At 48.0% G+C, this 20,000-nt stretch overlaps 3 protein-coding genes across 6 annotated transcripts in view; 1 reads left to right on the top strand and 2 right to left on the bottom strand.

Annotated features, from left to right (window-relative positions):
- usp38 (ubiquitin specific peptidase 38) overlaps nt 1-4,217 on the bottom strand; it is an 11,173-nt gene extending 6,956 nt beyond the window's left edge. For 2 of the 3 annotated variants that reach the window (XR_014554853.1, XM_083692947.1), the window contains exons 1-4: nt 4,079-4,167; nt 2,699-3,457; nt 1,664-1,799; nt 906-1,035 (exon numbers count right to left, since the gene is read on the bottom strand). Coding sequence is in view for 2 of the 3 variants with exons in the window: in XM_083692947.1 (XP_083549073.1) it covers nt 906-1,035; nt 1,664-1,799; nt 2,699-3,380 (948 nt within the window). In the remaining variant the exon portion in view is untranslated. Of the gene's footprint in view, nt 1-905; nt 1,036-1,663; nt 1,800-2,698; nt 3,458-4,078 lie in introns of all 3 variants that reach the window. The other variant, XM_083692948.1, reaches the window with a different exon arrangement.
- Nucleotides 4,218-5,758: 1,541 nt separating this feature from the next.
- On the top strand, nt 5,759-17,413 carry smarca5 (SNF2 related chromatin remodeling ATPase 5). 2 transcript variants are annotated; one of them, XM_083693173.1, is made up of 24 exons: nt 5,759-6,047; nt 6,732-6,860; nt 7,030-7,196; nt 7,331-7,431; nt 7,529-7,629; nt 7,778-7,957; nt 8,461-8,616; nt 8,810-8,941; nt 9,529-9,597; nt 9,718-9,827; nt 10,332-10,558; nt 10,989-11,110; nt 11,429-11,581; nt 11,755-11,887; nt 12,112-12,260; nt 12,644-12,763; nt 12,884-12,991; nt 13,200-13,313; nt 13,456-13,578; nt 13,763-13,895; nt 14,285-14,403; nt 14,831-15,043; nt 15,300-15,410; nt 15,840-17,407. In XM_083693173.1, the coding sequence occupies exons 1-24, from the start codon at nt 5,973-5,975 to the stop codon at nt 15,903-15,905; spliced, it is 3,111 nt and encodes a 1,036-aa protein (XP_083549299.1). In that variant the 5' UTR covers nt 5,759-5,972; the 3' UTR covers nt 15,906-17,407. The 2 variants fall into 2 exon arrangements, with proteins under 2 accessions (XP_083549299.1, XP_083549298.1); XM_083693172.1 differs by having other exon boundaries at nt 12,644-12,991; nt 15,840-17,413.
- A 442-nt stretch (nt 17,414-17,855) lies between these two features.
- frem3 (Fras1 related extracellular matrix 3) overlaps nt 17,856-20,000 on the bottom strand; it is a gene marked incomplete at both ends in the record, with an annotated part of 42,218 nt that continues 40,073 nt past the window's right edge. Inside the window, 4 exon segments of the mRNA XM_083692791.1 lie at nt 17,856-18,437; nt 18,604-18,750; nt 18,970-19,157; nt 19,432-19,558. Coding sequence (XP_083548917.1) covers nt 17,856-18,437; nt 18,604-18,750; nt 18,970-19,157; nt 19,432-19,558 — 1,044 coding nt within the window.

Genomic DNA, 20,000 nt, shown 5'->3' with positions numbered 1-20,000 from the left:
AGTAGGCAGGGGGGTATTCTGACAGCATGTTTTAAGAATGCTTTCCACAGTGCACTTTTATATGTTTTTTTGTAAATTAAATTTTACTGAGTAGAACTGTGTCACAACAAGTTAGATTGAACAGCAAATCACTGATACCGATGTGCAGTGCACTGAACATGTGACCCTCATCTGGCATAGTAAGTAACTATGCACAGACACACATAAATAAATGTTGCTCTATTTATCAACAGAGATCATTTCAGGTAATTACTGAGATATTAATGTTTGCCTAATCAGCATTAAGATGCCTTTTTGCCATTATTTTCTTACGAAAAGCTAAAAATTAATTCTGTAAGAAAATATCTATCGGTCAAAAATCTGGTCGGACTCTAATTCTCTCGCACGCACGCACGCACGCACGCACGCACGCACGCACGCACGCACGCACACACGCACACACGCACACACTTCAGAGTTTAAGATATGTGAACAGCTAAAGGAACTTTAATTTATTGTAATCGTCATCTATTCTTTCCAGTACTTATTTGTCCTTCGTGTTTATCAAAGTGAGCCCCATTGAGACATCAATCTCTTTCTCAAGGTCCTGGCCACGCTGCACAGTAGCAGAACAACGACAGTAAATACTGTGTAACCCCGGTTCCTTCTGTCTTTACTGGCACTTCAGTTCTTATGGAAGGTTTTCCTTGGGATGACCGATCTATAGTTGATTCACTTACTGAGGCAAATGTACTTACTGAGTACTTATTAAGTCGCTTTGGATGAAAGCGTCTGCTAAATGACTTAAATGTAAACGTAATGTCTATTGCTGCACCCTGTAACTGCATTTAGCTACCGAGCTCAACGACAGTTTCAGCAAAGAGACTCGGGTCTCTGCTGCTGTGGTTACGCAGGACTGTACACACCAGCTCTATCTTGAGCAGGGTGACGTCTATGAGGATGGTGAACTTCTGCACGGCGGCCAGACCCTTCAGCAGAGAGATGACCCAGGTGTCCACATGGTGGGCCAGAGGCCAGGACAGCCAGTCGATCATCCTGGGGAGGTTAGAGAGAGAGAGAGAGAGAGAGAGAGAGAGAGAGCGGTTAGAGGGAGAGAGAGAGCGGTTAGAGAGAGAGAGAGAGCGGTTAGAGAGAGAGAGAGAGAGAGAGAGAGAGAGGTTAGAGGGAGAGAGAGAGAGAGAGAGAGAGGAAGGTTAGAGAGAGAGAGAGAGAGAGAGAGAGAGAGAGGTTAGAGGAAGAGAGAGAGGTTAGAGGGAGAGAGAGAGAGAGAGGAAGGTTAGAGAGAGAGAGAGAGAGAGAGGTTAGAGAGAGAGAGAGAAAGAGAGAGAGAAAGGGGGGGGTTAGAGGAAGAGAGGTTAGAGAAAGACAGAGGAAGGTTAGAGAGAGAGAGAGAGAGAGAGAGAGAGAGAGAGGTTAGAGAGAGTGGGAGGTCAGAGGGAGAGAGAGAGAGAGAGGTCAGAGGTTAGAGGGAGAGGGAGGGGTTAGAGAGAGAGAGAGGGGTTAGAGAAAGACAGAGAAAGAGAGAGAGAAAGGGGGGGGTTAGAGAGAGAGGGGTTAGAGAAAGACAGAGGAAGGTTAGAGAGAGAGAGAGAGAGGTTAGAGAGAGTGGGAGGACTTAGTAAAATACTGTTTCAAACACGTCAAGTTTGTGTTCTGAGCTGACCTGCATAGTGCCTGCGTCATGCTGGCGTCCTTGACGTTCTGGTCGGTGGTGAGGCTCTTGATGAGAACGGTGATCATCTGCAGAGGGATGTGCTGGACCAGGCTGGCCAGGGCTATGGAGGGGTCAAAGGAGGGGTCTACACACACACACACACACACACACACACACACACACACACACACACAACATTACAATGTTGACGTGTCAAACATAACCCGCTTTTGGGTCAGACTTGTCAATCAAATGTGTTATTACCGGAACATTTACATTTACTTATTTATTTATTTGGGAGGGGGGGGGCGGCATGTGTGTTTACAATCTTGAAGCTGAACAAAACATCTACCCTAAACAAATGACCCCCACTAAGAAGAGGGTTCAAAGTCTGATATTGAGTGCAGTGCCTTGCCATGATTCACCGAAACAACAAAAGAGGTTCTACCAGAAAAAAGAGGTAGGCCTGACAAAGGTTTTCCCGGATACTCAATCGTGTGCTAAAAGCCTGACATGACCAGTGAGCTCAGTAGGCTAGGGATGGGGGGGGGGGGGGGGTCAAATCAATGACTGGAACATGTAGAAACAGTTCTGTTCTCATAGTATCCCATGGTCTTAAGAGTACATTAATAGCCATCCGTGAGAAACAGCTGCTGTTTTAAAAGGACAGTGGATCGTTTACCATTGACTATGCACAACATATTACCAAGAGTCCCTCCTAAAGACCTCTTCACCCCCACTACCCCCCCCGTACTAACCCTAACCCCAACCCTAGAGACCTCTTCACCCCCACTACCCCCCCTGTACAAGTTCTCTCCTGAAAAAAGGCTTCCAGCATTGTGACTGCCAGTGGCCCCTGGTGTGAGCATTGATTACTTTGTCTTATGATGACTGTTGGATAGCTGATTCACTTACTTAAACAAATGTATTTGTTGTAAGTTGCTTAGGATAAAGGCGTCTACTAAATGCCGTAAATGTAAAATGTAAATGCAAGAGAGAGCTCAGTGAACGTGACAGTGGTGTACCGTCCTCTCCGTGTCTCACCCGTGGAGGAGATGATGGCGAACACCTCCTGCAGCGACGGCAGCAGCGTGGTGGGCTCCGCCTTCCAGATGTTCTGCAGGAGCGTGCTGACCTTGGTCACCTGACCCACGTACTCCCTCAGCTCCCTCTCCTGGCTGGCGGGGCAGTGGAAGTACCCGATGGTCCTCACCAGCTGCTGACAGAACAAGATGGCCGACTTGTCCCTGGGGATGCACTGCACAAAGTCCGACAGCATGACACTCAGACGGGCGCAGAGGGCCGGCTCGGGCCTCTCGCACACCAGCCTCAACACCTCCACCTGGATCACGCCGAAGATCTCCAGCACCGAGGGGCAGCTGATGAGCAGCCGCAGGCAGCAGTGGATGTAGTCCACGATGGCCGGGTCTTTGCGGTCCAGGGGGCCGTAGCCCTGCTGGAGGAGGCCCAGGACAAAGTCTTTGCTGAGGAAGAGTTCAAACTCGGCGCGGTGGTAACGGGCATACGCCTCCAGGACCTGGAAGCCCACCTGTTTCTGGAAGGTGTCTTCACCCAGGAGGATGAGGCGGGAGGTGAGGGTGAACAGGGCCTGGCATTGCTCCTCTGTGACCTCCTTCTCGGCGGCCTCCACCACCATCTTCACGATGGCCCGCTTCACCGGTACAGTGTGAGAGGAGCTGATCAACGCCTCCAGGATCTTGTCCATTTTGGCGTTCTATTGAGCAGGGTGGGTAAAGATTGAGGGGGTGGGGTGGTGGGGGGGGGGGGCAATCGACACCTAGCCTAAATAGGAGAGAGCAGAGGGTAATCCAACATGCTATTCGTTTTCATATGAAGACTACCTTCCGATTATCTACTGTAGATCCCTTGAATTGATCACTTTTACTCCATAAATAGAAAACAGTAGAAACTAGTCGCTGCTAGTTATTTGTCGAGAGATCATAAACCAGCAATGACAACCCAGTAATGAGATATAAACTCTCACTGAAAATGATATGGTCGCATAACAGCAGCACAACACGGAGCAAGTAGTCAACAGCGTCGTAAATGTGTCAAACTGCAACGTAAACAACAACATCAAGGCATGCGTTTCATCATGATTTCGCACAATAACGCTAGCGAAAACAAGTCCAAATGTGTCAGCTATGGAGCCACACAGCAAGCTTTTAGCTACTGTACAAGTCTAACAGATTGTCTGACAGACAACACATTTACAAACGTAAACATCCAAACTCCCCTGACGAGTTTTCTGTGTAACGTTACCGTTCTCTTCCAGCCAGCAAGCTAACCAGCTAACTGGCTAATGACGTTCGAATTGAAACAAAGCAGGCCGGAGATGTCACTGACTTAGCAAAAATGTATCTTTCAAAAACGACATATGCGGACCTCACAAGCAACACTTACCCAGATAATTCATGTCAGTAGTATTCAATTCGGATATTCTTAACTGTCAATAGACGTTAGTCTCTAGTCAGCTAATTCACATGTTATTTGGATTATTTTTCGGACCGAGAATCAGCTGATTTAAAAGCCTGCAGAAACGTCATTCCAATGAACCACCAATTTTGGTAGGACCTCTGTGTTTTCCAGAGTTCTCGCCTTAACATTGCCTGTTCATAAAGAACGAGATTATTGGAAAGAAAATGCTGGATTTTACTTTGTGGTTCATGTGCTTATTTACCGGTGAACACAATCAATTATGTCTTTGCCACTGTATTATAGCAAGCTAAATTGATGATTCCATGGACTTTGTCACGGTTTTTACCAAAACCTTTAGATGTTGCTGTCGCACATGGCTTGTAAATCAGTTCTAGAGAGCCCAAGTCGGCTCCGCCCCTTTTGTTTTTGGTACCAGAAGTGCACGTCTGTCCTTTCTGTTCCTCATTTGCTGGATTTCCAACCTGTATTATAAGGAATTGGTTCAAATCACGCTCCCTGGCCAATAATATGCTGTGGCCAGTGTCATTATCAAACCTGACAATGTATATGTGATGTATGTGACAATATGTGTAAACAAAAAGTTATGCGTTAGAGCCGTCAAAGTGCTCTAATGAACTACATTTCCCTTGCGGACGAGTCGCTCCGGCGGTCCGCACGCACTACACCAGCAGATCCCAAATATGGGATCCGGATCTCATGTGGGGTCCCCGAATTGCAAATTGGGGTCCCCTGAGAAAATCGAACAAACCTATATGATTTGATGAATAAGACAAACATGTGTATTTCACATGAAGACAAACAATGTTTGTGTATTGCAAATGTAGGGATTAGAGTATTTGTTAGAATGACAGGTGCTTTGGTGCCATACTGCTAACATAACATAACTTTAAAAGAAGAACATTGTGATCAACTGCATACATCTAGCCGTACAGGAGTGAAGGCCCAGGACAGAGGCCGGGTTCTTCTCAATAGTTAGGAACAGGACTCCTCGTGTGCTCTCCTCTGTCCTGTTCACTGCTCGCTTCCTTGGAGGAGAAGATCCAGGTTCCTCTCCTGACAGCATGAGCATGGCAGAGGAGAGGGGGTGAAACAGTGATGATAACATTACTAATATAACTCAACAGTTGCCAGTGATCACAAATAAATGTGTCATATTTATAATAATAATATTGGATTGTTATTTGAGACCCTATAAAAAGTATCACATCGAGTTCAGTGTTGACCTTTCATGTGCGCCAGTGTTTAGTAGTAGGTCTTGGAGTTTGAATATGTTGAGTGCTATTTTTGTACACAGTACCCTTAACCTTTAAATGTTTAATCTGGATCAGAATAATACTGATTCTTTATAATCCAGGATCAAATCGAGCTAGTTGATTTCCCCTACTACTCAAAATCTGCCAGGTAGATCTGATCCCGGATCTCCAAAAAAAATCGAGATCATTCTGATCTAGGTTAAAGGTTTCACTACTGGGTCCAGGGAAGTTTCGAACATTTCAAATATTCAGTCAAATATTTGTATTAAAGTGAAATCATTGATGGTACAAAGCCTGGATCTCCTGAAAACATCCTTACTTCCGGTACCAGCGCGTCATACGAAGGGGGCGGAGACTTCGGCTGTCCGAGGATTCCAAGTTCTCGCGATACCAAGTCCCACCGGTAGCTTTGAGAACGCGGGTCGTGGGGAGAGCTAGCGAATGAATTGCTTGTGACCAGCCTGTGTCTTTCATTATAAACAAAAGGATCATACGTTTATGCTGTTGGAAAGTTTCGGAAATCGTCTCTATTATCAAACGCCGGTACGTAGTCATCGAAGAAGCGGACGATCGGTTTAAATCGAGGTAGCAAATTCGGTAAGAGAATGTCGGAAACTGGAAACGGCGTGGAGCCGCGGGAAGAGAAGCCTGAACTTGAAGAAACCGGAGCAGCGGAGGAGGTAAGACGGAGCGAAATGCAACGCTGTTAATGTGGAGTACATCACTTGAAGAAACACACATCACATTGGTCTCGTCGACGCTAAGATACGCACTCTGCCTTCCGCCACTTCAAAATCGAGCCATCTCAAACTTTCATTTCGCTTTGTTGAGTTACGCTGCTAGCTAATCAGCGTCTCTTCCGACCCATCTTTTACCGGGAGAGTGTGTCAGGCCAGCCTGTGTTTCATTACACCAGCTAGCGGTGCTAGTGAGCTAGCTACCATTGATGTTGTGATCCAGCTAGCGAGCCGCCAACTCATCCTCACACTTAGTTGTGTCATATTGTTGACGCCTCTGTTTACGCCTACGTGATCACCCTGTTCAGGCCACAATAACAACAAACAGAGCGATTGATTAGCTTCCCTGACTCCTGTGTGAACATGATGCCGAGAAGTCCCTCCAACCCACTTTGCTGCCCACTCCGGGCTTTGTTTTCATTAATGGTGTTGCGCATTGAAATGGTGTGATGGTGTTGATGCCGTTACAAACTCGTCGCCTGCTCTTTTTTTCTGACCACCTAAGCATGGCGTTTACTATCGATCTCTCAACGACGTTGCTGCTGTATAGGCAGTTGAGTGAGTTGCGCCAACACCACTTCCCACATACAACAACGTTGACATTTGCTTCGTCTCATTTGCCACCAGACTAAAGATGACGCTTCAGAGGCCGGACAAGAGGAGTCATCCGAGAGCGGACAGGATGCCCAGGACGGGTCGTCGTCATCCCAGACCGAAACTTTGACAGCAGGCATGCCGGCCTACGAGGAGAAAGTGGTAATGTCACACCGCTACTCACTAGCTGCCCGAGAGGATCTTCATCTGCATTTGCATGATTGTTGGATACCCAAAACATCATTCCTAAACACATTCCTTGTCTGAACCTGTTTTGTCTTCAGTTGATTTGATAAGACTGTTCTGCTTTTTTTTCCTTTTCTGTGTGCAGCTCACAGACCGAACCAACAGATTTGAGTACCTACTGAAGCAGACGGAGGTGTTTGCCCATTTCATCCAACCGGCATCACAGAAGACGCCCACCTCCCCCCTCAAAATGAAACCCGGCCGCCCTCGCGTCAAGAAGGATGACAAACAGAACCTGCTTTCCGCCGGAGAGTGAGTATCCATAGCAATGTGACCCTTGTATGGGCTGATATCACATATGAGTGCGTTGGGTTTGTGTGTGGGGGCAGTTGTGATGTTATCGCTGGTGGGTTGTGGGTGATGGAGTTTCTCACTCTCTTCAACAGCAACCGTCACCGTCGCACAGAGCAGGAGGAGGACGAGGAGCTTCTGAGCGAGAACAGCAAGGCCACCAACGTCTGCACTCGCTTTGACGACTCTCCCTCTTGTAAGCACTCGCAGGTTTTTGTATTTCAGCGTTGCATCGAAACTGAATGTAAAATCTGCCATAATACTTATTTTGTCGAGCTGTGTTCTTTCAACAGTTGTGAAATCGGGAACAATGAGAGACTACCAGATCCGTGGTCTGAACTGGCTCATTTCACTGTACGAGAACGGAATCAACGGGATCTTGGCTGACGAAATGGTGTGTTTTTCTTCAAAAAGTCCTATTATAACTACCGTACTTGTTCAAACTGCTGTTGTTTTATATGTACACCTGTGTAATACTAGTGTGTCTGTCTGTTTGTTTGTGTCCACCCTGGTGATCTCATACCAACATTGTTCTACCTCAGGGTTTGGGTAAGACCCTGCAGACTATCTCCCTCCTGGGCTACATGAAGCACTACAGGAACATCCCTGGTCCCCACATGGTGCTGGTGCCCAAGTCCACCCTCTACAACTGGATGAACGAGTTCAAGCGCTGGGTGCCCTCCCTGAAAGCAGTCTGCCTCATCGGAGACAGAGAAGAGAGGGTAAGCAGTCGCAGAATTATGTAATTCCCCGGTTGCGTGATGAATCCACATGCAAAACAGTAGGACACAGATCCATATTTAATAATTCATGAAGTTAAGCAGCGCGAAAGTCTAGAATCGTGAGACAGTAAAAGGTGTCTTCATCTTTGCTCAACCCCGTTGAGGAGTTGTTCGTGGTTTGTGTAGAATCAGCCATTTTCACACATCAGTGCATTGTGTTGGGCTGCGGATATTTCCAGGCCTAGTCTTTGGTCTTGTGCCCACTCTTACTTAAATAATTTAGTGCCGAGGGTGAATAAAGTCCCCCGAATTGTCAGCATTCTAGCGTCCCAAGGGTGACTTTATTCACCAAAAATGCATTATGATGATGCTTAATTTTGTAGCCAATCAAAGTATTGTTGCTAGGTAAACACCACATAAAAAAACTTGGCACTCTAGGTGGTGAGTGTTCCGGAATTCTTTTAGAGTTGGTGAGTTAAATGTCTATGCTCCGTCTCACTCAGACGGCCATGATCAGGGACGTGCTCCTCCCGGGGGAGTGGGACGTGTGTGTCACCTCCTACGAGATGCTCATCATCGAGAAGGCCGTCTTCAAGAAGTTCAACTGGAGGTACCTGGTCATTGACGAGGCCCACAGGATCAAGAACGAGAAGTCAAAGGTCAGGTGACACCTCATCGCTTTCGATCATCTATACGTCTATTATGTTTAGATATCTGCTCTCATTGATCTATTGATTCGCGTTAAGGTTATATACAAATCTTTTAGTCTTCAACTTGCTCTACTCCTTCACACGGTGGACTCTCTTGGTTTGTTTATCATAGTGTGTGTGTGTGTGTGTGGTTGCGATGTAGCTGTCTGAGATCGTCCGTGAGTTCAAGACCACCAACCGTCTGCTGCTTACCGGGACGCCCCTGCAGAACAACCTCCACGAGCTCTGGGCTCTTCTCAACTTCCTGCTTCCCGACGTGTTCAACTCCTCTGAGGTAAGAGCCATGCTGCTGTCTCACCCACCCACAGCACAAGCTGCTGTCTCACCCACCCACAGCACAGGCTGCTGTCTCACCTCCCTACAGCACAGGCTGCTGTCTCACCTACCCACAGCACAGGCTGCTGTCTCACCCACCCACAGCACAGGCTGCTGTCTCACCTACCCACAGCACAGGCTGCTGTCTCACCTACCCACAGCACAGGCTGCTGTCTCACCCACCCACAGCACAGGCTGCTGTCTCACCCACCCACACCACAGGCTGCTGTCTCACCTCCCTACAGCACAGGCTGCTGTCTCACCTACCCACAGCACAGGCTGCTGTCTCACCTACCCACAGCACAGGCTGCTGTCTCACCCACCCACAGCACAGGCTGCTGTCTCACCTCCCTACAGCACAGGCTGCTGTCTCACCTACCCACAGCACAGGCTGCTGTCTCACCCACCCACAGCACAGGCTGCTGTCTCACCCACCCACACCACAGGCTCAGAAGCTCCGGGCCAAACATTCTCCTTCTCCCCACTTGTTTACAACATCTGAAGTGATTGCTTTTTGTGTTGACTGATCCAATTCTTATTTTGAAGGACTTTGACTCCTGGTTCGACACCAACAACTGCCTGGGGGATCAGAAGCTGGTGGAACGTCTTCACACTGTAAGAAAAAAAACCCCAAAAAACAAGGCCCTGGTGGTGTTTCCTTGCATTTTTGGATTTCTTCATCCTAATATGTTGTTGTTACACGCTTGTTAATCTGAACATGTTGTGTCTGTGAAGGTACTGCGTCCTTTCCTCCTGCGTCGTATCAAAAACGAGGTGGAGAAGTCTCTGCTCCCTAAGAAAGAGATCAAGATGTACGTGGGTCTGAGCAAGATGCAGAGGGAGTGGTGAGTGTCCCCATCCTGAGGGTGGTTTCCATTCGGTTAGCGCGACAACTCTCATGACATGGTCATGTACAGAATCCACATCATGTTCTCTGATAGACTTTTAATACGTTCAATGTATTAATTTTCAGATGTTGTCATGCATATATACTATCCAGGGTTATCCCCAGGTTTTTTGCACAAGATGGCGCTAGATTGCATTATCAAAACCGACTTGCATTTATAGCATTACGTTCGCTTTTGCTTTTAACAACGATGTCATTGCCGATCAAACTAAAACAAATTGGCAAACAAAGATGGTTACTTTGTCATCGCAACACTCCACTTTACTTTGTTCTGAAATGTTTACATCGTGGCGGAGTGCCAAGTCCAGAAGGTGGCGCACCGCCCCTCTTGCGTTCTTTGGGGAGAACCCTGACACCCCTGCCGAGCCCAGTCACCACATAAACCTCCTAAACCCATATTTACCCAAATAACGTTTGCATGTCTTCCCCCCCCTCTCCTCAGGTACACCAAGATTCTGATGAAGGACATAGACATCCTGAACTCGGCCGGTAAGATGGACAAGATGCGTCTGCTGAACGTCCTGATGCAGCTGAGGAAGTGCTGTAACCACCCCTACCTGTTTGACGGCGCTGAGCCTGGACCCCCCTACACCACCGACATCCACCTGGCGGTCAACAGCGGCAAGATGGCCGTCCTCGACAAGCTGCTGCCAAAGATGAAGGCACAGGGTGGGTGGGGATTGTAGTTTTTTTTTTAATTATTATTTTTGTTGTTTTGTCTCAGTCAAGAGTTGAGAAGTCTTTTTATGGTATTTCCTTAAGTGAATTTATCTGTTTTGAAATGTTTTGGGGCAGATCTTTTAACATTGAAGTTATGAGAGTTATAACTATACAAAATGGTTGCAGGGGGGTTAGTGTTGTAGCACCAAGTTGAGTAGATGATTGTTTATAGGTTGATTGACCAATATATGCCATTTCGCTGTCGCTTTTATCCAAAGCGACTTACATTGCAGTGAGTGCATACATACATTTCAGTATATATGGTCCCAGCGGGAATCAAACCCACGACCTAAGCGTTGTTAGCGCCATGCTCTACCAGCTGAGCCACAGAAGACCACTACTATCTTCTACTATCAACTACTGTCTTCCCCCCCCCCAGGTTCTCGCGTGCTGATCTTCAGTCAGATGACCAGGATGCTGGACATCTTGGAGGACTATTGCATGTGGAAGAACTACGGCTACTGTCGCCTGGATGGACAGACTGCCCACGAGGAGAGACAGGTATGGCCCTCTGGTCCATGAGCCAGGCCCCAATGTTTTGGCCATCTTGGCCATTTTATCCATCTGGGGTGATGGTGTCTCAGTGATTTTTTGTTGTTTTATACTACCACTGGTTCTTATCAGCTGGTATAACTGTATCCATTTGGCCCTGAGTTTTTCATGACCATGTGACTCGGGGGGGGCCCCAATAGGCCATAACAAGGGCCTAGATGTTTTCCTGGTCAGGTCACGTGGTGAGGAAAAACATAGGGCTCTGCATGTAAATACACGCCTTGCCGTGGAACGAACTACATTTCCCATGTCTCCTTGCTCCCTCAGATCTCCATCAATGCTTACAACGAGGAGAACAGCGCCAAGTTCATCTTCATGTTGAGTACCAGGGCCGGAGGCCTGGGCATTAACCTGGCCACCGCTGACGTGGTCATCCTCTACGACTCTGACTGGAACCCCCAGGTGGATCTCCAGGCCATGGTCAGTAACACTGTGTGTGTGTGTGTGTGTGTGTGTGGGTGGGTGTGTGGGGGTGGGTGTGGGTGGGTGGGTGGGTGTGGGTGGGTGGCTAATTTTCCACAGCCATGTATCGTCTTGCCTGACAACTGTTAAGTCAATCTCACCTCATTGGCTGTCCTACCTGTCCCTCACAGGACCGAGCTCACAGGATTGGTCAGAAGAAGCAGGTGCGCGTGTTCCGCTTCATCACAGAGAACACGGTGGAGGAGAGGATCGTGGAGAGGGCAGAGATGAAGCTCCGTCTCGACTCCATCGTCATCCAGCAAGGTACTGACCCACTGGACACCCACCTCGGAGCCGCAATGGCACCAGCTGGCCCATATCAACTCCATATGGAGCAGTTGTCAGATGGTGGCCATTTTGGATCTCCAATGCTGCAGTTTCTAACCAACTTGCTAACAACAACATAACATAACAATAAAATAGGTTTTATTGAGTTGATTTGTGCAATTGGCTGTTTCCCAAGCTGTCTGTCTGTGTGTGTTCTGTAGGAAGGCTAGTGGACCCCAACCTCGGCAAGCTGGGCAAGGACGAGATGCTGTCAATCATTCGCCACGGCGCCACCCACGTGTTTGCGTCCAAGGAGAGTGACATCACGGACGACGACATCGACGACATCCTGGAGAGGGGGGAGAAGAAGGTAGGAGACGAGCCGGTGGAATGTAACTGGACTATTGTCGGTGACCTCATAGGCACAGAATCGTAATAAGACACGGCTTATACGTTTTTAAAACGTGTCACACAGGGGTCCTTCGCAACAAAGAACTCACTCAAATCAAAGTTGACCATATACACAGAATACAGCCGTAGACGGTGCAGTTAAATGCTTAGGGCAAGCTAGCTCCTCAACAGTGCAACGAAGTAATAATAAAACAATAACACACAACGGTAGCATTCATTTGGGGTCTTAAGCCTGGTACAGTACTGTACGTTTTGTACCAGGCAACGTAGTGGCTATAATCCTACATAGGGATATCATGCGTGTTCAGAGACTTGATGGGTATGTGTGTGTGCGTGCGTCAGACCATCGAGTTGAAGGAGAAGATGTCTAACATGGGGGAGAGCTCCCTGAGGAACTTCACCATGGAGACGGAAGGCAGCGTGTACACCTTCGAAGGCGAGGACTACAGAGAGAAGAAAAAGGTAAACGCAACCGTCCACACTTCCTCTTTGGCACTGTGCACATCATTTGTTACGGTCGTGTCTCATGGATGCGTAATCGCAGCTAGTGAGTTCGGTCTCAAATTGCCTTCTTTTCACCAGGTGATCACAAACTGGATCGAGCCGCCCAAGAGAGAGAGGAAGGCCAACTACGCCGTGGACGCCTACTTCAGGGAGGCCCTGCGTGTCAGCGAACCCAAAGCACCCAAGGTGAGTTAGGCCTCACTATCGCCCCCTGGGGGCATGGAGTGTAAACACTATGTTGTTTCAGACCTCTCTCGCTCCCTCTCTCTCTTTGTCTCTCTCTCTCGCTCCCTCTCTGTCTCTCTCTCTCTCTCTCTCTCCCTCTCTCTCTCTCTCTGTCTAATACTCAAATCCTATCTTCTAATCCTCTCCTCCCCTCCCTCTCTCCCGCCAGGCCCCTCGTCCCCCCAAGCAGCCCAACGTTCAGGACTTCCAGTTCTTCCCTCCGCGTCTGTTTGAACTGTTGGAGAAGGAGATCCTGTTCTACAGGAAGACCATCGGCTACAAGGTACGCCCACGCGCTCCCTTCTACCCACCGGTACCACAGACGTAGACGTGCGTTACTACGATGTTTCGTTTTCGTGTCGAGAGGTGTGTGTGTGTGTTCTGTCGAGTGTTTCTGAGGAGATACACGTTGCCCTGTCGCTTAGGTTCCTCGTAACCCAGAGCAACCCAACTCGGCCCAGCATCAGAAGGAGGAGCAGGCCAAGATCGACGAGGCCGACGCGCTGACAGAGGAGGAGCTGGAGGAGAAGGAGAACCTCCTCTCTCAGGTATTGGCTCGAACGAAACGGATGCTTTACCGCTAGTCATGTAGCATTATGACCCTCAACAACATGAACTCAAAGCAGAGATGCAGCAAAGTTCAACGACATGTTAAAGCGAATACAATTTTTTTTGTATTTTGCGTTGACGTTTGGTGTTTCACTTAATCCACTGACTGTGACCTCGACTCAGGGCTTCACCATTTGGAACAAGAGAGACTTCAACCAGTTCATCAAAGCCAATGAGAAGTGGGGGCGAGACGACATTGAGAACATCGCCAGAGAGGTGGAGGGGAAGACCCCAGAGGAGGTCATGGAATATTCCGGTAAGTTTCCCCATCTGCCTCTTACACTGCACTCCCAAAATGTAACTGTCAATGATGAGTCTGTTCTAAGTGTGTGTGGTGGGTGTGTGTGTGTGTGTGTGGTGGGTGTGTGTGTGTGTGGTGGGTGGTGGGTGTGTGTGTGTGTATGTGTGTGGTGGGTGTGTGTGTATGTGTGTGGTGGGTGGTGGGTGTGTGTGTGTGTATGTGTGTGGTGGGTGTGTGTGTATGTGTGTGGTGGGTGGTGGGTGTGTGTATGTGTGTGGTGGGTGTGTGTGTATGTGTGTGGTGGGTGGTGGGTGTGTGTGTGTGTGTGTGTGTGTGTGTGTGTGTGTGTGGTGGGTGTGTGTGTGTGTGTGTATGTGTATGTGTGTGGTGGGTGTGTTTAACAGCTGTTTTCTGGGAGCGATGCAATGAGCTGCAAGACATTGAGAAGATCATGGCCCAGATCGAGAGAGGAGAGGCCCGGATCCAGAGGAGGATCAGCATCAAGAAGGCACTGGACTCAAAGGTAAGAAGGATGGAAGGATGGATGAATGAATAGATGAATAGAGGCGGATGGATAAATAGATGGATAGATAGATAGATAGAGGACCCAGTGTGGGTGGAAATGTTGTCTAATATAGGAGAGCACTTTTGGCGACAGATTAATCCTATTCCCAGACCTGGAGATTCAGGGAACCGGCCCTTGGGAGTACACACATCTGCAGATTGTTTAACCCTCGTATTGTCTTCACTTTTTGGACCCTTTGGGACTCTTCGGGTCAAATTGACATGATCATTGGGGCTTTAATTAGTTTGTATAGTACATACGTCTGCCGATACACTTTGTACACTAAGTTCAAACCAGAACCCACAAAGTTTCTCCGGATGTGTGTGTGTGCGTATATATCCCGCCCTCAACCAACCCAACCAAACGTTTCCCGTCCCGCGTCCAGATCGGCCGCTACAAGGCGCCGTTCCACCAGCTGCGTATCTCGTACGGCACCAACAAGGGGAAGAACTACACGGAGGAGGAGGACCGCTTCCTCATCTGCATGCTGCACAAGCTGGGCTTCGACAAGGAGAGCGTCTACGACGAGCTGCGTCAGTGCATCCGCAACTCACCGCAGTTCCGCTTCGACTGGTTCCTCAAGTCCAGGACCGCCATGGTGAGTTGGACTGGACTGGCTTGGATTTTTAACGATTTTTAATGCGTACACTGACTTTCTTTCTGTGTTCTGGACTGTCTTGATTTAGTTTCTTTTATTATTTTATTTTATTCATACACTGACTTTCTTTCTGTGTTTTGCCCAACTGCCGAACTCTGTGGTCAACTGTTATAAAGATATAAAGCAGAACATCTTATAAACGTTCAATAATTTGGACTGTAGAGTAACGTGTGTGTGTGTGTGTGTGTGTGTGCAGGAGCTCCAGAGGCGATGCAACACCCTGATCACACTGATCGAGAGAGAGAACATGGAGCTGGAGGAGAGAGAGAAGGCAGAGAAAAAGAAGAGAGGACCACGGACGTCTTCTGTAAGCCATCACAGAATCATCCCTCGTTCATTTCACTCCTCTTGTCTCACTCCTCTTGTCTCACTCCTCTTGTCTCACTTATCTTGTACTGTGTCACTTATTGTCTTGTTACCTCATTGCACTACTGCGTATTTGTATTATTTGTATTTTGTAAGCTGCGTTGTCAAGGAACCGAGCCCAAGAACTTTACTCCCTGCACTTGTGTCTGAGACGTAACAAATTAACTTGAACGAAGACCAACGTCACACCATTCCATCGCAATGTTACACTTATTTCATCCAAAGGGGTCTGGTTGTAATTTCACAAAGAGGAAGATGAAACATACACTTGTCCTATGGCATTACCTCAATAATGAAGTAATAAATAAAATAAATAATTAAATAACTAAAGTGACATCCTCCTTTCTCATCCCCCCCTGTTCCTCCTCAGGCCCAGAAGCGCAAGACAGAGGGGACGCCAGACAGTCGAGGACGCAGGAAAAAGCTGAAATTGTAAGATGGAGGCTGGACACAGGAGCTGTCTGCCTGTCAGGAGGAGGAGGAGGAAGAGGAGGAAGAGGAAGAGAATGAAGACAATGTCAGCAGCCTCCAGTATAGTAGTTGTAGCATCTGTGTTTGTTTCTTACGGGTCGTGATGATGATGATGATGATGATGATGATAATGTACTGTATAATAATAAAAATAAAAAAACCCAGAGGACTGAACTGCTCTTCCCTTATAGCGTGTTGTTTCTAGAAGATTCTAGGAAGGTTTTAGTGCTCTGTTTCGCAGACCTGACTTGTAGTGACACACCCAAATACTGCAGCTGTGCTGGTTTAGTTCTGTTTTATTTGTTTTCTACCCCTTTTTTACTAGTATTTGAGGTGAAATAAATGTATTTATGCCTGTTGATTGGTTGTGCCACATTCCATTGCTTGTAAACGATATGTAACCCTCCTTTTTTTTATTTTAAAAAACCTGTTATTTTACCTTCCTACTTGGAGTAGAAGATGTCTTTTTGGAACATGTCACTAATAAAATATCCCTTTTTTTAAATAAATTGAAATTGAGTTGTTTGTTGGGTTTGACAGTTAGAAATAAAATGAAAAGAATTCATAAAAGTACATTTGTATTTGGCAGTTAAAGTTGGAGTACATCAAACAATTAATTGAAATGATCACAAGATTGATAAGTTACCAATTTGATCTAAATTGGTCAGAGAAATGTCTATATCCTTACTCATTGGCACATATTAACTTATATACTGTCACTTGCATAAGAGTCACAATTGTCTGCTTGTAATTGCTGTTTCCGTACTTGATACACGGAGCACAAAATGTTTTCAAGTTTCCCCAGGGTGCATTAATACCTGTGTGTGTTTGCATTGTTGATGGTTGATTTTAATATCCTATACATGCAGGTATGTACCCCGATAAGTTATTATAATATGCACATACATGTGATTTTAAACCACATTTTTCAAAGACCTGAAATAAAAATGTATAAAAACAAAGTCTGAATGAATAGTTTACGCACTCGATGGACTACAATGACAATATTACAATCCCTTTGAATAGCACCAATATCAATGCTGCAGTGGGTGAAGACACTGCTGAGGGCTTCTGAAAGCACAGCAGTGCATTATTTATCAGTATTACAAAAATACATATTCATTTATCACATTCGACAAAAGCCAGCCTCGACCAACACAACATTCGACCCATTTGGCTTACTCCTCTCACCAAAAAAAATAAAATTATAGTTGACACATTGAATGAACATTAATAAAAACACCATGGTAAACTAGTTTTCTCTCGAGAAAAACAAGACAGAATAGTCGCCTCTAAGCTGCTTTTTACTATGGAGGGGAATTGGGTTGCCCTGTTGGCATTCCCTGTTCCGTTCTAGAGGCCCCATTGTTGCAGGAAGATTTCACTGGGATTTTTCAGCAATGGCACTTGATGGCGTTGTGGGGCGGGATTCTGTACTACTACAACATGGCAACCCGGTTAGCAGGGAGTCAGCTCTTGGGGAACTTGGACTAATATTTCACACGTAATTCAGAAATGACTGACGAGAGGGGGGACTGATTGGAGCCCATGTTAAATCTAGAGTGGGCGTGTCACAGGAAAGAGTTAAAAACACTTCATTGGGAATCAGTGAGGCTCACATTGACTCCGCCTCCAGCCTAGGTCATCCATGCATGCTCTCATACGCTGCTTATAGGACCCATACCCACCCACAGACATTGACCTCTATTGCCCAGGGAGCTAACTGTCTTCAGTGCTTAGAGAGAGGGGGGGGGGGTGGGGGTGGGGGGGGTTGGACTTGGAAGGCACTGTGTTGGAGGTTGGAACTGTCAATGTCTCAGAGGGCGGGAGAGAAGGACCAGGGGTGAGGAGGGGGAGGGAAAGGTGTAGGTGGGAGGGGGGACGGGGGACGGGGGGGGGGGAGGGGTGGTGTCTCTTAGACCTCGGAGCTGTCCCTCGTGCTCGTGGTCTGACTGCTGAAGCCACGGCCACCGTAGGCGGCGCTCGAGGAGGTGGCGTAGGGCGGGAACTGGTTCTTCTTGTCCTGGCGCCTCTTACGTCTCAGCAGGAGCACGACCACGATGGACGCCAGGCAGACGAGGAGGATGAGGCCCGCCAGACCCACCAGCATGGGCAGGGTGGAGGAGTCCACGGGCTCCCTGCCCGAGCTCTCCAGCAGGGGGCGCTCCAGGTGGGGCTCGCTGCCCAGGCGCTCGCGACCCGGCGCCCAGGGCTGCCGCTGGCTCACCACCAGGCGGTCGGCGCGTTCCAGGGCGATGTGCTGGAGGTTGGTGCCGCGGTTGTTGTCGATGCCGATGTCCTCCACCTCCTGGGTCGGTCCGGGGGCGGCGCGGCGGCTGCGACCCAGGGAGGAGGTGCCGGCGCCGGGCTGGGGGTCGACGGAGGACAGGCTGTGGTGGAGGTAGTCCAGGCTGCGCTTGCCGAGGTGGCGGTTGGCGTTGTCTTTGGAGCGGACGGTGTAGATGGTGTGGATGAACCACTCGCGACCAGCGGCCACCTGAAACAGAGACCAGACACAGAGAGGACTTGAGTGTCTTCATAAACACTTTGGCCACAACATTTCAACGTGCGATGGAAAACGAAAACCAAAGCCTTGAAAAACAAGTGTGTCTTTGTGGTCTTTTTTTTAATAAGTCCTCAACAGACATTTAGTGACGTCTCACCTGGAAGAGTGGCGAGGAGGAGAGGGTGAAGCCGTCTGAGCCAGACTGCCTGACCAGAGGCAGGGCTCCAGGGGTGTCCAGCGCCAGAGTGGCCCCGAACGCCACGTCTCCGAACACCGTGGCCTGCGTCTCTGGCTGGGCCTTGTCCTGGAGGACGCACACACCATCGAGACACATCAGACCATAGAAACACAGAACATAGAAACGCATCTAGAATCTAGAAATATAGCATAGCATAGCATCGTGTAGTATAGAATTCGGTTAAAGTTACCAACAGAGTTTCAGTGTGGATCACAGTGGACAGTAGAGATGTGTTTACATCAAGGTTAGTTCTTTAGTGGATGTTTTGTAGTGTAAGTGTCGTACCAGGATCTTGAATCGGTACAGCAGTGAGGGGGCGTCGGCCAGGCACCCGAACTCCTTGGCGGTGGGGTTGTACTTGGGCACGTAGCCGTCCGTGCCCGTACAGAGGAACACCTTCTCGATGCTGCAGGAGAAGGAGTCTCCCAGGTTCTGAACGGGGTCCACCATCACACGCCCGAAGATGGAGGAACCTGGAGCGAGGGAGGAGAGAGGAAGGAAGGAAGGGGGAGAGGAGGGTTAACTGGGTTCAGTGGTGGGACAGTGCAACCACACTCCCCAAATCAATACTTCACGACCGATGGCTCATTTCTAATGTCAACATCATCAATTTGTCATAGTGGGTCGGCACATTGAGTTTAAACAGCTAGGCTATCTTATAGGACACGTTCAGAAACTAAGACAGTGTCTTGTGTATATGCTGGCTGTGGGAGTTCCTAGAGTGTCCATCGGGGGGCGGTGTAGTACCTTCTGAGAAGGCAGCGTCGTTTCCCTCTCCGAAGCCCATGGAGCCGTCGGACAGCCACAGCTCTCTCTTGGACAGCAGGAACATCTGAGTGTTCAGGCTGAACTCTGCCGCCACCGGGTCACTCACCTGGCACACAAGGAGCAACGGTTTAACTCACCAACTGACAAATCACTCCGGAACACCCACCACCTAGAGTTCCAAGTGTTCTATGTGGTATTTTACCTAGCAACAATACTTTTATTGGCTACAAAATGAAGCAGCATCATTTATGCATTTCTGGAGAATAAAGTCACCCTTTGGCACTCTAGAATGTTGACAATTTGGGCGACTTTATTCACTAAATGAGGGAAACAGGGAACAATTATAGAATATGTTTCTTGTCAATGTTGCTGAATGACAGTTAGGATGTCGTCGTTCCGAAAGAGATCATTTATTTCCGCTGTGAACGGCTTTTAATGGTGGTCTGTTTTTCATCTATCAAATCATGTCCATATGAATGTATTTTTGATATAATCTCATTTGCACAAGTTGTTGGTGCAAAGGCAGTTGGTATTGTTTGGGCCAGAGC

The sequence above is a fragment of the Argentina silus genome (genome assembly GCF_951799395.1).
Source record: "Argentina silus genome assembly, chromosome: 21".
Taxonomy (NCBI): Eukaryota; Metazoa; Chordata; class Actinopteri; order Argentiniformes; family Argentinidae; genus Argentina; species Argentina silus.
Note: the sequence above shows the minus strand (reverse complement) of the source record. Positions and strands in the feature narration are given on the sequence as shown.

Bases quoted from the DNA above. Each gene is read 5' to 3' on its own strand.
- smarca5 (XM_083693172.1), top strand. From the start codon at position 5,973: ATGTCGGAAACTGGAAACGGCGTGGAGCCGCGGGAAGAGAAGCCTGAA. The intron at 9,598-9,717 runs GTAAGAAAAAAA...GTGTCTGTGAAG, and splicing joins TGGTGGAACGTCTTCACACT to GTACTGCGTCCTTTCCTCCT. The intron at 12,261-12,643 runs GTAGGAGACGAG...TGCGTGCGTCAG, and splicing joins TGGAGAGGGGGGAGAAGAAG to ACCATCGAGTTGAAGGAGAA.